The sequence below is a fragment of the Scylla paramamosain genome, chromosome 12 (assembly GCF_035594125.1).
Source record: "Scylla paramamosain isolate STU-SP2022 chromosome 12, ASM3559412v1, whole genome shotgun sequence".
Taxonomy (NCBI): Eukaryota; Metazoa; Arthropoda; class Malacostraca; order Decapoda; family Portunidae; genus Scylla; species Scylla paramamosain.
In genome coordinates, this window is record NC_087162.1 from 5,547,758 (window position 1) to 5,562,616 (window position 14,859).

The following is a 14,859-nucleotide window of genomic DNA, read 5'->3' on the forward strand; positions in this document are numbered from 1 at the left end:
TATAAGCCTTGGTCACAGTTCACCTACGAACGACTGGCGAGTGACGCAGCACGCTGGAGCTTGAGATTTCATGAACACATGAACACATCCTTTGAACAATGGCTGCGATACACTCAACTACGCCCCCACCAGAGAGAGAGAGAGAGAGAGAGAGAGAGAGCATAATACAAATAAGGGAATAAAAACATTAATTACCATTATTTACTTGGTTAGTTTACATATCTTAGTACAACTTTTGTTTTGTTGTTTGCAGTTGAGTGTCAGATTGATCTCAGTGTAGCTCAGTGTACAGCTGGAGGGTGAGTGAGTTGTGGTCGTGTACTGGTGACTCCAAGTGATGACCAGAGTGAGAGTGAGAGGCAGTGTTAATGTGAGTCAGTCACCTAATCTTTAGAGTGTCAGAGTCAGATGAGATGCCTTCATTCCGTGCCGGCCAGACAAGCCATCCATCCTTAGTGAATGTGGGAGGCCTTACAGTATGGAATGGGAATGATAATTGAGCTGGTACCCATTTTCGTTAGGCACATAGAGATGCGGAAAGATGGCACCGTGCGGGAATCCATGGCTGCAGTGGGCTGAGCAGGGTATAATGCTATACTTGTCAACAACTTCACTTCTGTACTTATTTGAACTATTTCGCCTCATTATTTCTTACTTTTTTCTCTCTCTATGCAAGAATATAAGGGAAAAACAAAAAGCAAATAGGCCTTTTAAGAGTCAGATCTGCTTCGGTGAATTAACTAGATTGAATTAGATTTCTAAAAAAAAAGACTGTATCTACTCCGGGAGTTAATCACGAAGGAAAGCAATTAAAGGCGGTGGAGTAAATAATTGGTATTGATCAGTGGTAGATTCAAGTAAAATATACTGAAGTGGAAGTGTAAGGGATGTTGTATTGCTCCAACTTTCCTAGGTTGTCTCTTGACTCTCTTCGTGTCAAGTCGTGAAAATCAGTATGTAGCTGCGTAAGTCCCTGGCTTTGGACATCCGCTTGTGTGGAACGCCGAACGTGACGGCCACCAGAAGGGCGAGCACCAGCTGTAGCAGGAAGACAAGGGTGCCGTAAGGGTTAGGCGGATCTCGATAACACAAATTTTACTATTAAAATGTCTCCCGAATCTCTCAGGAGAGGACTGAAGATTTTTGCTTAACATACGAAAGTCATTAAAACGCGGCCTCTGCTCGCCAGCTTCATGACGGTGGTGGCCCTGCGTACTGAAGGTGTGGCTCTAACGGCGGCTGTATACACTTAGACTGCGGCTTCCTGCGCGTGGAGGGCCCTGAGATATGTGATTTGATTATTGGTACTTTTATGTGTCTTGTAAGTTGACCTGCCATAAGCACCTTCGAATTACTTCCTTGAACAGTGGCTTCTAAACATTCAGCTGCGTCTTTATCAGAGAGAGAGAGAGAGAGAGAGAGAGAGAGAGAGAGAGAGAGAGAGAGAGAGAGAGAGAGAGAGAGAGAACCCTAATAATTGGAAAAGGATAACAAAGCAACATTACTTTCTTTTATTCCTTTATTAATCTACACATCTTGGTACGTCTCGATGTTCCTGCGTTAAGATAAAAATTCCAATCATTGAACTTTTTTTTTCTCCCATGTGTAGGGTGATATCAGCCAGGCGTCTACAGCTGGATGGTGACTGAGTCGTGGATGTGTTCTGGTGACTCGTAGTGGTGGCGAGTGGCGGAATGAGTCAGTGAGAATGTGACTCACTCACATTATCTGAGAAACGGAAAGTTAGTAATGTAATCATCGTCAAGAGAGTCACTGGAAGGATGAGAGTCAGATTATATGCGTTGCTTATTCTGTAGGTCAGAGAGGTTGCCCTCAGTGTTACGTGCTGTCACTCAGGGGACCAAGTGGTTTATCCGTTCCATCACAATATGTTGCCTGTTTATCTCCGATACATATTGCATCTCAATGATGGTGCCGTTCGGGAGGAGCAACCTGCAAGAAAAACCACAGAGCGTGATCAACACGAGTGAAGCCGTTTCTTGAATACTTTATCACATAGGTTGCCGTTTTCAGCCGCTTTAATTAATGTTATAAATTGATCCAACAATCTGGACTCATTGTACTTTGTCTATATGAGAAAGCAAGCAGTCTACTTATCATGGCACCAACCACCGTTACCCACCCATAACTGCAAAAACGATGTTCAGCCATGGGATATCGCTGCGGTACCTCGGCTTCAAGTATTTGAAAACTTCGCTGTTGGCAACATATGTCAGTTTGCTTGGGATAGTTGTTTGTGGGGCTGCGGATGTGATGACACTCAAGAGAAGCACCAGCTGACGCGGAAGGCAAGGGTGTCGTTGAAGTGAAACAGATAACATCAACACACGTCTCAGTTTTCAGCAGGATTTTTCCTAGAGATTTTTACCAGATATTGCAAGGATATTAGATTCACAGTTAGGTATAACGTATTGACATGAACACGGCCACTACCCACCAGATTCATGACGGCGATCCAGCTGCCTACTGAAGGTGTGGCTCTAGCGGCGGTTATATACACTTGGAGTGAGGTGTCTGGCACAAGGAGGCCCCCATAGATACGCGACAGGAATATGTTCATTTTAATTTTCAAGTCATCACTTTGTTTTTACCTTTTTGTTTCCTGACGAGTCAGATACCACAACTACAGCAAATTTTCCAGAACTCTGCGAAACGTAGTAGTTTACGGCTTAAGATGTCCATCGACTGTGTTCAATCTTGGGGATAGCGTAGGCAATTATTCTACTACTACTACTACTACTACTGCTACTACTACTACTGTCACTACAGCAACAGCAGCAAGAAGAAATGATGATGATGGTGATGAGAATAATAATATTAATAATGATAATAACAGTAATATAAATAATACCATTAATAATAATAATAATAATGATAATAATAATAATAATAATAATAATAATAATAATAATAATAGTAATTTTATTTAGATGGCAGCTGACATAACAGCGTTGTGTAGTTCCTGTTGCGTCACACAAAGACAAATGGCTAGGCAGGCAGGGCGTGAGGCTTTGGACCCAAGACACACTGCTGGACTGCCGTCTTGAACAGTGGGTCTTGTATTTTCAACAGAGCATTTGTCAGATAGATAGATAGATAGATACAGAGAGAGAGAGAGAGAGAGAGAGAGAGAGAGAGAGAGAGAGAGAGAGAGAGAGAGAGAGAGAGAGAGAGAGAGAGAGAAGCAACCGGATGATATTAATAAAGTGTGAATCAAACGATGTCAGTTGTCTCTATTTGGTTTGCGTGTACAGATACACTTCCTATTAACAATTATCCATTTATTTGCTAAGAGTCATTTTTTTCTTTGCAGGTGAGTGTGAAACTGACCTCAACCAACTGATCGCTGGTGGAGGGTGAGGGACTTGGGGCTGTCTTAAGGTGATTCCAAGTTGTGCTCATTAGCGGAGTGAGATCAGAGGGAGTGGGAGAGTCAGGAGTGTGAGTGTCAGTGGGAGTGTGAGAGTCCGAGGGAGTGTGAAATTCTGAAGGAGCGTGACAGTCAATGTGAGTGAGAGAGTCAGTCACATTATAATCTGTGTGGGAGTCCGAAGGGCATTGATCTTCACCGTGGACTTCTCCGTGCCAGTCATGTAGGTCGTCCTCACAGTGTGGGGAACCCGTGGCCTCCTCGAGCGGGTCATGAGAGGCAGGATGAATGAATGAAGGATTGTAATGGGTGTGGGAATAAAACATATTTTATTGTAATGCCGTCTGCTACACTTGACTCACCTGTAAGTGCCACGGATGCTTTGTCCCTCGACCCTCGAGGTTCTTTCCGCTTGCACATTGATTCCGTTGAAACTCTCAAACCATACTGGAAGTGCCTGTCTCCGTGAACATTGTGGTGGTGACTAAGGATGGTTGCTAAGTGATCCCGCTCCTCGAGCTGCGGAGTGCCCTACGTGGAGGCCACCAGTAGGACGAGCACCTACTGGGGCGTGAAGCCAAGAGTGTCTTAATGGTGAGAAACATCACATCAACACAGACTTCACTATTATAAAGATACCACTGTTTTCCAGTAGATGCCTAAACTAGAGAGAATCTAGCAAGATAGAAGCGCCACCACTACTCATTACCTGTATGATGGCGGTGCACCTGTATAATGAAGGCGTGCCTCGTGTTGTGGCTACACATATGCACTCCCCTCAGAAGTCCGGCGCCTGAAAGGTTGCAAGGCACATGGGAGGAATGTGGTCAACTAAATCTTTATGTAGTGCATGTTTCTTTTACCCTGCTGTCCCTGACTTCTCGTTCCACCAACCTTTCATCAACACACACGCCGAGGAACCTTACAGGGAAAATCTCTTCTAGCTTGACAACAAAACTTTCATGGTGTGCTGAGGAATAGGAATGAAAGTAATCCGTGAACATTTTAGTTGCTCTGGGTTGCTGCTCGCATCCTGAGTTTCACATAATGTGCGTGCCACGAATCAGGAGTCGATGGTAGAAAATAAATACTCTGCGTGTCCATCCTCAATTCTGGAAGAGGCAGTAGGCACCTGCCGAAACGATAATTACTCCCATCGAGGTCTAAAGCACTGGATCAGGGGGTGCTGTGAACTTATTATTAAACCCAGCTGTGATCTCACTGAACGTTTCCCTTTGTATCTCACAACACAAGGGGGCACTCAGAGCCTGCCCTCTCAAAACAGCTCTCTTACTTCACACAAAACTACAAGCACCTAATTACACACACACACCCCTTCACCCAAAATTCAGAATTATCATGGCGACTCCTACACCAGCTTCGGAGTCCCCATCTAGGGAGGAGATCACAAATGTCCTCAGGTCGGACTGCTCTTCTGGTATCGACCCTAAGTGTCTTCACGTCCCTCTCAACTTTTTCTTCATTAACTTATGTAACATTCGCGGTCTTAGATCTATTACATTCGCGGTCTTAGATCTAATTTTCAATCTGTAGAACACCACGTCTCCTCTACTAAACCTCACCTTCTTTTCCTCACTGAAATACATGTGTCTGAGGCAACTGACAGTAGCCCGTTTTCTGTTCCCTCCTACTTTCTCTACCCTCATTTTCAATCCAAAGCTGGATGTTGCGTTTATGTGCGCAATGACTTAACCTGCTCTCGTGTCCACGCTCTTGAATCTTCCGAGTTTTCCACCATCTGGCTACGACTACAGAGTCACTCTCAAACTAAATTTATTTGTGCTATATACCTCTCACGTAACTCCTCTGACTATAAGAAATTCTTTGATCACTTAACTTCTAAAGTGGATCACATTCTGACTCTCTTCCCTTTTGCAGAGATCTCCATTCTTGGAGACTTCAATGTTCACCACCAGCTTTGGTTTTCCTCTCACTTCACTGGCCATCCTGGTGAACTAGCCTTCAACTTTGCTATCCTCCACGACCTAGAGGAACTGGTGCAACACCCTACTCATATTCCTGACTGTCTTGGAGATACGCCCAACATTCTTGACCTTTTCCTGACCTCTAATCTTTCTACTTATGTTGTCATCCTCTTTTCTCCATTGGGCTCCTCCAATCACAATCTCATATCTGTATCTTGTCCTATCACTCCAATTCTTCCTCAGGAGCCCACTAAGCAGAGGTGCCCCTGGCGCTTTGCCTCTTCCAGGTGGGGGAACGTAAGGAGGTATTTTGCTGATTTTGCTTGGAATGACTACTACTTCCGTGTCTGTCCCGTCTCTGTTTGCAAAGCGCATAACACAGGTGATAGTGTCTGGCATGGAGGCATACATCCCTCACTCTTTTCCTCGACCTAAACCTTCCAAACCTTGGTTTAACACATCCTGTTCTCGTGCTATACATGATAGAGAGGTGGCCCACAAAAGGTACTTGAGCCTTCCATCACCAGAATCTCATGCGCTTTATATTTCTGCCTAGAATCATGCCAAGTCTGTTCTTGAGTTAGCCAAATAAATAAATAAATAAATAAAATGAAATAAAACTTTCAAGATCTAACTTCCCTCGTGACTTCTAGTATCTAGCCAAAAATATGTCCAATGACTTTGCTTCTTCTTCTTTCCCTCTTTTATTTCAACCAAATGGCACCACTGCTATCACATCTATCTTTAAAGCTGAACTCTTCGCTCAAACCTTTACTAAAAACTCTACCTTGGACGATTCAGGGCTTCTTCCTCCCTCTCCTCCACCCTATGACTATTTCCAGCTACCTATTAAAATTCTTCGCAATGATGTTTTCAATGCCCTTGCTGGCCTAAACCCTCGGAAGGCTTATGGACCTTATGGGGTCCCTCATATTTTTCTCCAAAACTGCGTCTTCGTGCTTGCACCTTGCCTAGTCAAACTCTTTCAACTCTGTCTATCAACATCTACCTTTCCTTCTTGTTGGAAGTTTGCCTACATTCAGCCTGTTCCTAAAAAGGGTGACCGTTCTAATTCTTCAGACTACCGTCCTATTGCTTTAATTTCCTGCTTATCTAAAGTTTTAGAAGCTATCCTCAACAGGAAGATTCTTAAACATCTATCACTTAACAACGTTTTATCTGACCGCCAGTATTGGTTCCATCAAGGACGCTCTACTGGTGATCTTCTGGCTTTCCTTACTGAGTCTTTGTTATTCTCTTGCAGAGATTTTGGTGAAACTTTTGCTGTTGCATTAGAAATATCAAAAGCTTTTGATAGAGTCTGGCACAAAGCTTTGATTTTTCAAACTATCCTCCTACGGCTTCTATCCTTCTTTTTGTAACTTCATCTCAAGTTTCCTTTCTGACCGTACTATTGCTGCTGTGGTAAACAGTCACTGCTCTTCTGCTAAATTTATCAATAGTGGATTCTATTCTGTCACCCACTCTCTTTCATCATTATTCATCAATGATCTTCTAAACCAAACTTCTTGTCCTATCCACTCCTACGCTGATGATACCACCCTGCACTTTTCCAAGTCTTTTCACAGACGTTCAACCCTTCAGGAGGTAAACAGTTTACGCAGGGAATCCACAGAACGCCTGACTTCTGATCTCTCTAAAATTTCTTATTGGAGTAGAGCAACCTTGGTATTGTTCAATGCGTCAAAAACTCAATTTCTCCATCTATCTACTGGAGACAACCTTACAGACAACTATCCCCTCGTTTCCATTGATACTCAACTGTCCCCTCTTCTAAACTGAACATCCTCGGTCTGTCCTTTTCTTATAATCTAAACTGGAAACTTCATATATTTTCTCAAGCTAAAACAGCTTCTTTGAAGTTAGGGGTTCTGAGACGTCTCCGCCAATTTTTGTCACCCACCCCCCTTTAGCCTCTCTCTCATCGCTGCAGTGTTGCATATCCAGTTATCTTCTACCGCTATTTTCATGGTAATTGCTCTTCTGATCTTGCTAGGTGCATGCCTCCCCTCCTCCCGCGGCCTCGCTGCAGAAGACTTCCTTTTCTCACCCCTATTCTGTCCACCTCTCTAATGCAAGAGTTAACCAGTGTTTTAAGGCATTCATCCCTTTCTCTGGTAAACTCTGAACTCCCTGCCTGCTTCTGTATTTCCACCTACCTGTGACTTCAATTCCTTCAAGAGAGAGGTTTCAAGACACTTATCCTTCAATTTTTGACTACCGCTTCGGACCCTGTTCGAGGACCGGCCTCTCAATGAGCTGTTTTATCTTTTTTTTTTTTTGTTGGATTTTTGGCCATTGCCTTTCCTAATAAAAAAAAAAAAAAAAGAAATCCCCACACCAAAGACACAGGGAAAGCTGACACCCGTATCCTAAGCCTTGTATCATTGTTTATCGAGTAATATTAGTAGCCCTGCACAGGATTTCTATACACTCGAGTGTATGATGCGCCATATCTCAGGCTGATTATAGAATTGATGCGCAGAACAAATCTTCGACGTTCCTGCACGAGTGTCATAACCTGGACCAGCCGTGGAGCAGCGAGAGTGACGTGAGACCAGGTGCTGAAAGGTTCCCGATTCTGCTCACCTGAGTCACCGATGCAGCTGGCGACACGTGTCCTGCATGAGCGATATCATCATTAAATCCATCTGGGCAAGATGAAAGGTTCTCAGAATGTGGAAAATGTGTGAAGAAAAAGAATAGCTAGCTTCGTTTACCTAACCTGAGGGCCCACGTGGCTGTACGTGTCTCCACGCTGAGTGTCACCTTTAGTGTGTTTCTATCCGCCATTGGGAAATAGATTCATACGTACAGTAAATATATTATACAGAGCCACGCGTCTCTTTGAACGAGTTATGCATGTGAAATCATCGCCATCATCGAAGAACACGTTGCTTCTCTTCCTCCTTTCCTTCCCTCACAAACCCTGCTCCCTGTTTACAAGTGAGACGCCGCACACGCTTTTCTCAGATTGAATATTTCTCAAGGAGCTAAGTTAACTCCAATTAGAAGTCTTTTGTGCGACCATAAGCCCTTTTCACTCAATCTTGTGTGAGTGTTATGCCTCACAGATAAAAACTGAGCATGACAACTTCAAAGAAACTAGCATGGCTTCCTGAGCTTGCTTGAGTTCACGGAGCAACTGCATGTATAACACAAAAAAATACCTCTATCTTAACTATAAGTGATATTCAGATGATTGGAACGTGCCAGTCCAAGAAATGCATTGATCTCCTGATTAGATCATAAAAGCGTGATTCTTGCATTATACTTCTTGAACATATTTAACATATTATTTGCCTGTATGTACATTATAAGAGTAAACTGTCATGGCGAGAAGATAGTATTAACTGTGTGTTCCTGTATTTGCATTGGTAGGGAAAACTGTATGGCATGGGTAGTGTGATTTAGCTATACGTAGACAAACTTGAATATTATTGAAGGTAATGGAAGGACATGTGGGTGTTGACGCCACCGGCCGGATGTGGGATGGAAGTATTTCAACATGAGGATGTGATCTCTGCTCTCTTTCCTCTGAAACCTTATAACCATACAAAGACCCTTGTTGGGAAGAGCTCAGTCCACCCCTCCAGACTGCTGTTTGGTGCCCACGTCATACAGGCACACGGCAAGACAGTCAGCAGAAGCGACTTCAACATCTGGATCTGAATATTAAAAGAATTTGTGAAAGATTGGTGCAGCACACACACACACACACACACACACACACACACACACACACACACACACACACACACACACACACACACACACACACACACACACACACACTAGAGAGAGAGAGAGAGAGAGAGAGAGAGACAAGATAAAAGATATTTTATTGGCCCCTCAGAAAAAAACATTTATATATAAATATGTACAATTTTATAGCCTATGGTCCGATAAGCCGAATCTTTACTACGGACCAACTACTATTTGTAAATTGAGCAGGTGCATGTGATGTGGGTCATTGTCTATTAAAATAATATATATTGTAGAAAATAATAATATTTATAATAACAATAATAATAATAATAATAATGATAATAATAATAATAATAACAATAATATTGACATAATAATAATAATAATAATAATAATAATAATAATAATAATAATAATAATAAAAATAATAATTCCGTAAAAACTAATATTAATAACAATAATAATATTAACAATAATACTAACAACATGCATTATTATATAGACTAATAACAAGTGAATAAGTGTAATGCACTGAAATGACTAAACACAGGTTATAGTTGTCATTGCTGGGTGTTATGAAGTGTTATTTTCAGTTTTTTTCTTAAAAGTGTCCCGTTGGGTGATGCCTTTACTATCCTGTGGCAGTGTGTTCCAGAGCCTGCTGCCCCGCGCCAGGACACTCTGCTGTGCATGGTCGGTGCGGCACAGCGGAATACGGAGGTTTTATCTGTTTCTTGTTATTGATTGGAAGCCACAGTGTATAGGGAAGGAATTCAGCGATGCATGTACAAATGAGAGAGAGAGAGAGAGAGAGAGAGAGAGAGAGAGAGAGAGAGAGAGAGAGAGAGAGAGAGAGAGAGAGAGAGAACTGGGTGGAATTGATGACTATAGAATCATAATAATGTTCATAGCCTTTACTCAATTGGTTCATCTACATATATTTGATATCTTGGTATAGTAGAACATACTTTCTCTTCTATACAGGTGAGTGTCAAGTTTATCTGAGTTATATTGTTCATACGCGTTGGTCGAGTTGTGGACACTTTGTGGCAGCTCCGAGAGGTGAGAGTTAGCGAGGGAGTGAGATGGGATGCCGTCTCCGTTATGCAAGTCAAGCAAATCGTCATCAGCATGTATAGGAGACCTGTAGACACCTTAGGGACGGCACAGTCTGACAACTGACAGCAAATCGTAGTGTGAGGAAAAACACTAATACAACGGGAGTGAAGGGAGCAGGTCACTGGACTACCCGATACGTCCCAATTGTTACCTCCGAAACTGCAAATAGAGACACCAAAGAGTTTCCTTGATAAACATTCTCACGGGGAAGCAAAGGTTGTGTAAGAATGTTTGCTGAATACTTCATTACTTCATTATTGTTGTCTAGTGTCTGGTTTGGTATTGTGAAGCAGTCCACTACCATGGGGTCGTTTTCTAAAAATGACTCCATGGTCTGTATACATAAAGAGTGAATCATTTCTACTGGAGTGAAAGGAAGCAAACAATAGTGGGACAGTAAAATACGAGTGTGTATCACAGCACCTACATTACTTGACCCACCTGTGGTTGTCTTGCGTGTCGTGTTGCTTCACGGCCTGCGTGCTGTCCCTGCGATTCACCAAGAGCACCTTGTCGCCGGCATCCTTATCCAGCTGGGTAAGGTCCCCCCTGCAGTGCCTGGGTCGGTATGAGGCGCCGAGTGTGACGGCGAAAAGAAGAGCGAGAATCAGCTGGGGCAGGAAGGCAAGGGTGGCGTATGGGTGAGACAGATCATATTAACACAGATTTCATTATTGGAAGACATTGAGATTTCTCAGCGGGAGACCGAGTATTATTCAAAAAAATACCAAATAATTACCAGCTTCATGACGGCGGTGGTCCTGACTGTTGAGGGTGTGTTTCTTGTTGCCTATATGTATATACACTCTCCTTGGAGTGGGGGAACGCGAACCGGCGCCTGCAGTGCCATGAATGTTGTCCCTAAATATTTATTCTTTTTTTTTATTTTTTTATTTTTTTTATCACTCTCTTGTTTCCATGGCGCTCGAACCACCGGGGCCTCCCCATGTGTCCCGTGACGACGAGCCAGACGCCGGTGGCATAACACGCCAGGCAGCCTTGACCCTATTTCCATGTGGCCGCTGCGCAATTTAGTGTAGTTCTTTAGGCAGACGGCAGCGCCTACAGGCTGGATCACCCTCAAAGATTGTAGTCTGCGGTGGGAAGTCTCTGTGGCGATCAGTGTGGTGATGGTGCGGAGTTACGGTTAATATAGGCAGAGGTGTTTGGTGAGAGAGCCTGCCAAGATGGCGACTGATGCATAAGCAGTTTGATCGTGACGTCACGCTTCCCGGCCTCTGATGACTGGTAACTCTCGCCCCTATGTATTCAGCGTGAGGCAAATGTGATATCCTGTGATTTAATTATTGCGTAAATTTACCAAAAACTGAAACAAAAATATGCTGGGATAATTTGTTTCATTAAAAGCTAAGGATACTGTGATAGAGGAAAATTCCCATGATAAAAATAATGGTAATAATGATGATGGTAATAACAATTATTATGATAATAATGATAATTATAATAATTAATTAATAATAATAAATAATAATAATAATAATAATAATAATAATAATAATAATAATAATAATAAGGATAATAATAATAAACTATAATGGGTATAAGCCTTCGTCAAAAAGTTACGAACAACTGGAGAGTAACGCAGCACCATGAGGATTGAGATTTCTTGAACACTACAGAATTAGTCCCTTGAACAATGGCTGCGATACACTCAACTACGCCCCCAACAGAGAGAGAGAGAGAGAGAGAGAGAGAGAGAGAGAGAGAGAGAGAGAGAGAGAGAGAGAGAGAGAGAGAACATAATACAAATAAGGGAACAGAACAGCATTGATTACCATTATCTAATTGGTACATATCTTAGTACAATTTTCTTTTGTCAGATGAGATGCCTTCATTCCGTGCGAGGCAGACAAGCCACCCATCGTTAGTGAATGTGGGAGGCCTAACAGTCTGGAATGGGAATGGTCCGGTAATCTGATAATTGAGCTGGTACCCATTTTAGTTGGCACTTAGAGCTGCGGAAAGATGGCGCCGTGCGGGAAGCCATGCCTGTAGTGGGCAGAGCAGGGTATAATGTCAGACTAGTCAACAACATTACTTCAGTGTTTATTTAAACTATTTCGTTTTATTTTTTACAGTTTTTTTTTTTCTGTAGCAAGAATATAAGGTAACCTGCAATAAGCAAGTAGGCCCACTGAGAGTCAAATCTGCCTCCGTGTATCAACTAGATTAGATTTCTAAAAAAAGACTGTCTACTCAGGGAGTGAATCCCAAAAAGAAGCAATTAATGGCGGTGGAGTAAATAATTGGTATTTATCAGTGGTAGCTTCATGCAGACCATAGTCACGTGTAAACGTAAGGGACGTTGTATTGCTCCAGGGTTCCCAGGTTGTCTCTTAGCTTTATTCGCATCATGTGAAAATCAGTATGTAGCTGCGTAAGGTCCCTGCCTTTGTGGTCCGGACGGTGTAGATCCCCGGATGTGTCGGCCACCAGGAGGACTGTAGCAGGAAGACAAGGGACCCGTAAAGGTGAGACAGATCACGATAACACAAACTTCAGTGTTAAAATGTTCCCCGAATCTCTCGGCGTAGGACTGAAGATTTTTGGGTGAGATATGAGTCATTAAAACGCGGCCTCTGCTCACCAGCTTCATGACAGCAGTCCACCTGCGTACTGAAGGTGTGGATCTGTATACAATTGGGCTGCGGTGTCCTGCGCGTGGAGGGCCGTGAGATACGTGACTTGAATATTAGCACGTTTTATTTTTACCTTTCTGTTTCCCCGACAACTCTACCTCGACGTCATCACGTGTCTTGAAGCTTCAGGTCCCATAAGGACTTTCGAATGACTTCCTTGAACAATGGCCTGTAAGCATTCAGCTGCGTTTTTGAGAAAGGGAGAGAGAGAGAGAGAGAGAGAGAGAGAGAGAGAGAGAGAGAGAGAGAGAGAGAGAGAGAGAGAGAGAGAGAGAGAGAGAGAATTGTATATTAAATGGAAAAGAAAAAAAAGGCAACATTGATTCCCTTTATTAATTCAATTAAGCTACATATCTTGGTATATGTTTTGTTGAGGCGGCATACGACCTTGATGTTGCTGCGACAAGATAAAGCTTTCAATTAATTAGCCAATTAGTGTTTTGTTCTCTGCAGGTGTAGGGTGATATCAGGCAGGTGTCTACAGCTCGATGGTGATTGAGTCGTGGATGTGTTCTGATGACTCCTAGTGGTGGCCAGTGGTGGAGTGAGTCAGTGAGAATGTGACTGAAATGGAAAGTTAGTCACCTAATCATCGCCAAGAGAGTCACTGAAAGAGTGAGTCAGATTGAATGTGTGTTTTATCCTTCAGTCACTGTTATATAACTGTGAATTATTAATAATAAAACGTGCTGTCAGCCATCTGAAGAAATGTTTTCTCTCTTCCTGGTTCCAGTTTTCGTCACCCTCGTATTCCAGGTCAATTGTGGTTCCGTTTGGGAAGAGCAACCTGCAGGAGAAACCTGATTAACAAGAGTGATGCCGTTTCTTGAGTAATTCATCACATAGCTTGCCGCTTTCTGGCTCTAGAACTGGTGTTATGAAGCGACCTAACAATCTGGACTCATTGTAGATTGCCTATAGGAGAAGGTAAGCAGTTGTGATGAAGTAAAACATGCCTATTTATCATGGCACAAGCCACGCTTACCCACCCATAAATGTTGTTGTTAGTGCTCAGCTCCAGGATCTTCTTGTGCAACTCCGGATGCACGTATTTGATAAAGTCAATGTAGGTAGCATATCGCTGGTTGAACGGGATAGTGGGTTTTGGGGCTGCGGATGTGGCGACACCCAAGAGAAAGAGCACAAGCTGGTGTCGTGGGAGTGAAACAGAACATCAACACACGTCTCGATTTTCAGCAGAGGGTTCAAATTTTTCCTAGAGATTATTGCCAGATACTCCAAGGATGTTAGATTGACATTTAGGTATAACGTATTGACATGAACACGGCCATTACTCACCAGTTTCATGATGGCGATCCACCTGTCTACTAAAGGTGTGGCTTAAACGGCTTTTATATACACTTAGGGTGAGGTGTCCTGCGACAGGAGGGGCCCTAGATACGTGACACGAATATGTTCACTTCAATATTCAAGAGTCATCACATTGTTTCTATCTTCTTGTTTCCTGACGAGGCAGACCCCACACCTGCAGCAAATATTCCTGAACTTTTTTACTAAGAGTGTCACTGGCCAAGGAAAACAAAACTGTTAAACGAACTAGCTGAGTTCAATGTTGGTGATACCATATACAAACATTCTATTACTACTACTACTACTACTACTACTACTACTACTACTACTACTAGTAGTAGTAGTAGTAGTAGTAGTAGTAGTAGTAGTAGTAGTACTGCAACAGCAGCAACGACAGAAAATGATAATGATGATGATGAAGATTGTAATAATGATGATAATAACATAATTAGAAGTATTACCATTAATAATAATAATAATAATAATAATAATAATAATAATAATAATAATAATAATAATCATAATAATAATAATAATAACTATTATTTAATTTAGCTGGTAGCATACACGTTGCGTAATTCTTTGCATTCCGCAACGACAAATGACAAGGAATGCAGGGCGTGAGGCTTCGGCCCCTACACACACTGCTGGATTGCCATTTTAACCAATGGCGTTTGTATATTGAACATTGTCAGTACGAGAG

At 42.5% G+C, this 14,859-nt stretch overlaps 1 protein-coding gene and 1 long non-coding RNA gene across 2 annotated transcripts; both read right to left on the reverse strand.

The window, feature by feature from the left end:
* Positions 1-1,497: 1,497 nt before the first annotated feature.
* LOC135105586 (uncharacterized) lies at positions 1,498-2,756 on the reverse strand. Its single transcript, XM_064013837.1, has 3 exons — positions 2,459-2,756; positions 2,144-2,297; positions 1,498-1,953 (listed from the first exon to the last, which is right to left on the reverse strand). Exons 1-3 carry the CDS (start codon positions 2,579-2,581, stop codon positions 1,901-1,903), a joined length of 330 nt encoding a protein of 109 aa, XP_063869907.1. The 5' UTR covers positions 2,582-2,756; the 3' UTR covers positions 1,498-1,900.
* A 10,404-nt stretch (positions 2,757-13,160) lies between these two features.
* LOC135105587 (uncharacterized) lies at positions 13,161-14,351 on the reverse strand. Its single transcript, XR_010270913.1, has 3 exons — positions 14,145-14,351; positions 13,835-13,992; positions 13,161-13,632 (listed from the first exon to the last, which is right to left on the reverse strand). It is a non-coding gene; the product is annotated as an uncharacterized LOC135105587 (long non-coding RNA).
* Positions 14,352-14,859: the final 508 nt, after the last annotated feature.

Bases quoted from the DNA above. Each gene is read 5' to 3' on its own strand.
- LOC135105586 (XM_064013837.1), bottom strand. From the start codon at position 2,581: ATGAACATATTCCTGTCGCGTATCTATGGGGGCCTCCTTGTGCCAGAC. The intron at 2,298-2,458 runs GTGGGTAGTGGC...CTTCCGCGTCAG, and splicing joins GGATCGCCGTCATGAATCTG to CTGGTGCTTCTCTTGAGTGT. The intron at 1,954-2,143 runs GTGGGTAACGGT...TTTTTCTTGCAG, and splicing joins CATCGTTTTTGCAGTTATGG to GTTGCTCCTCCCGAACGGCA.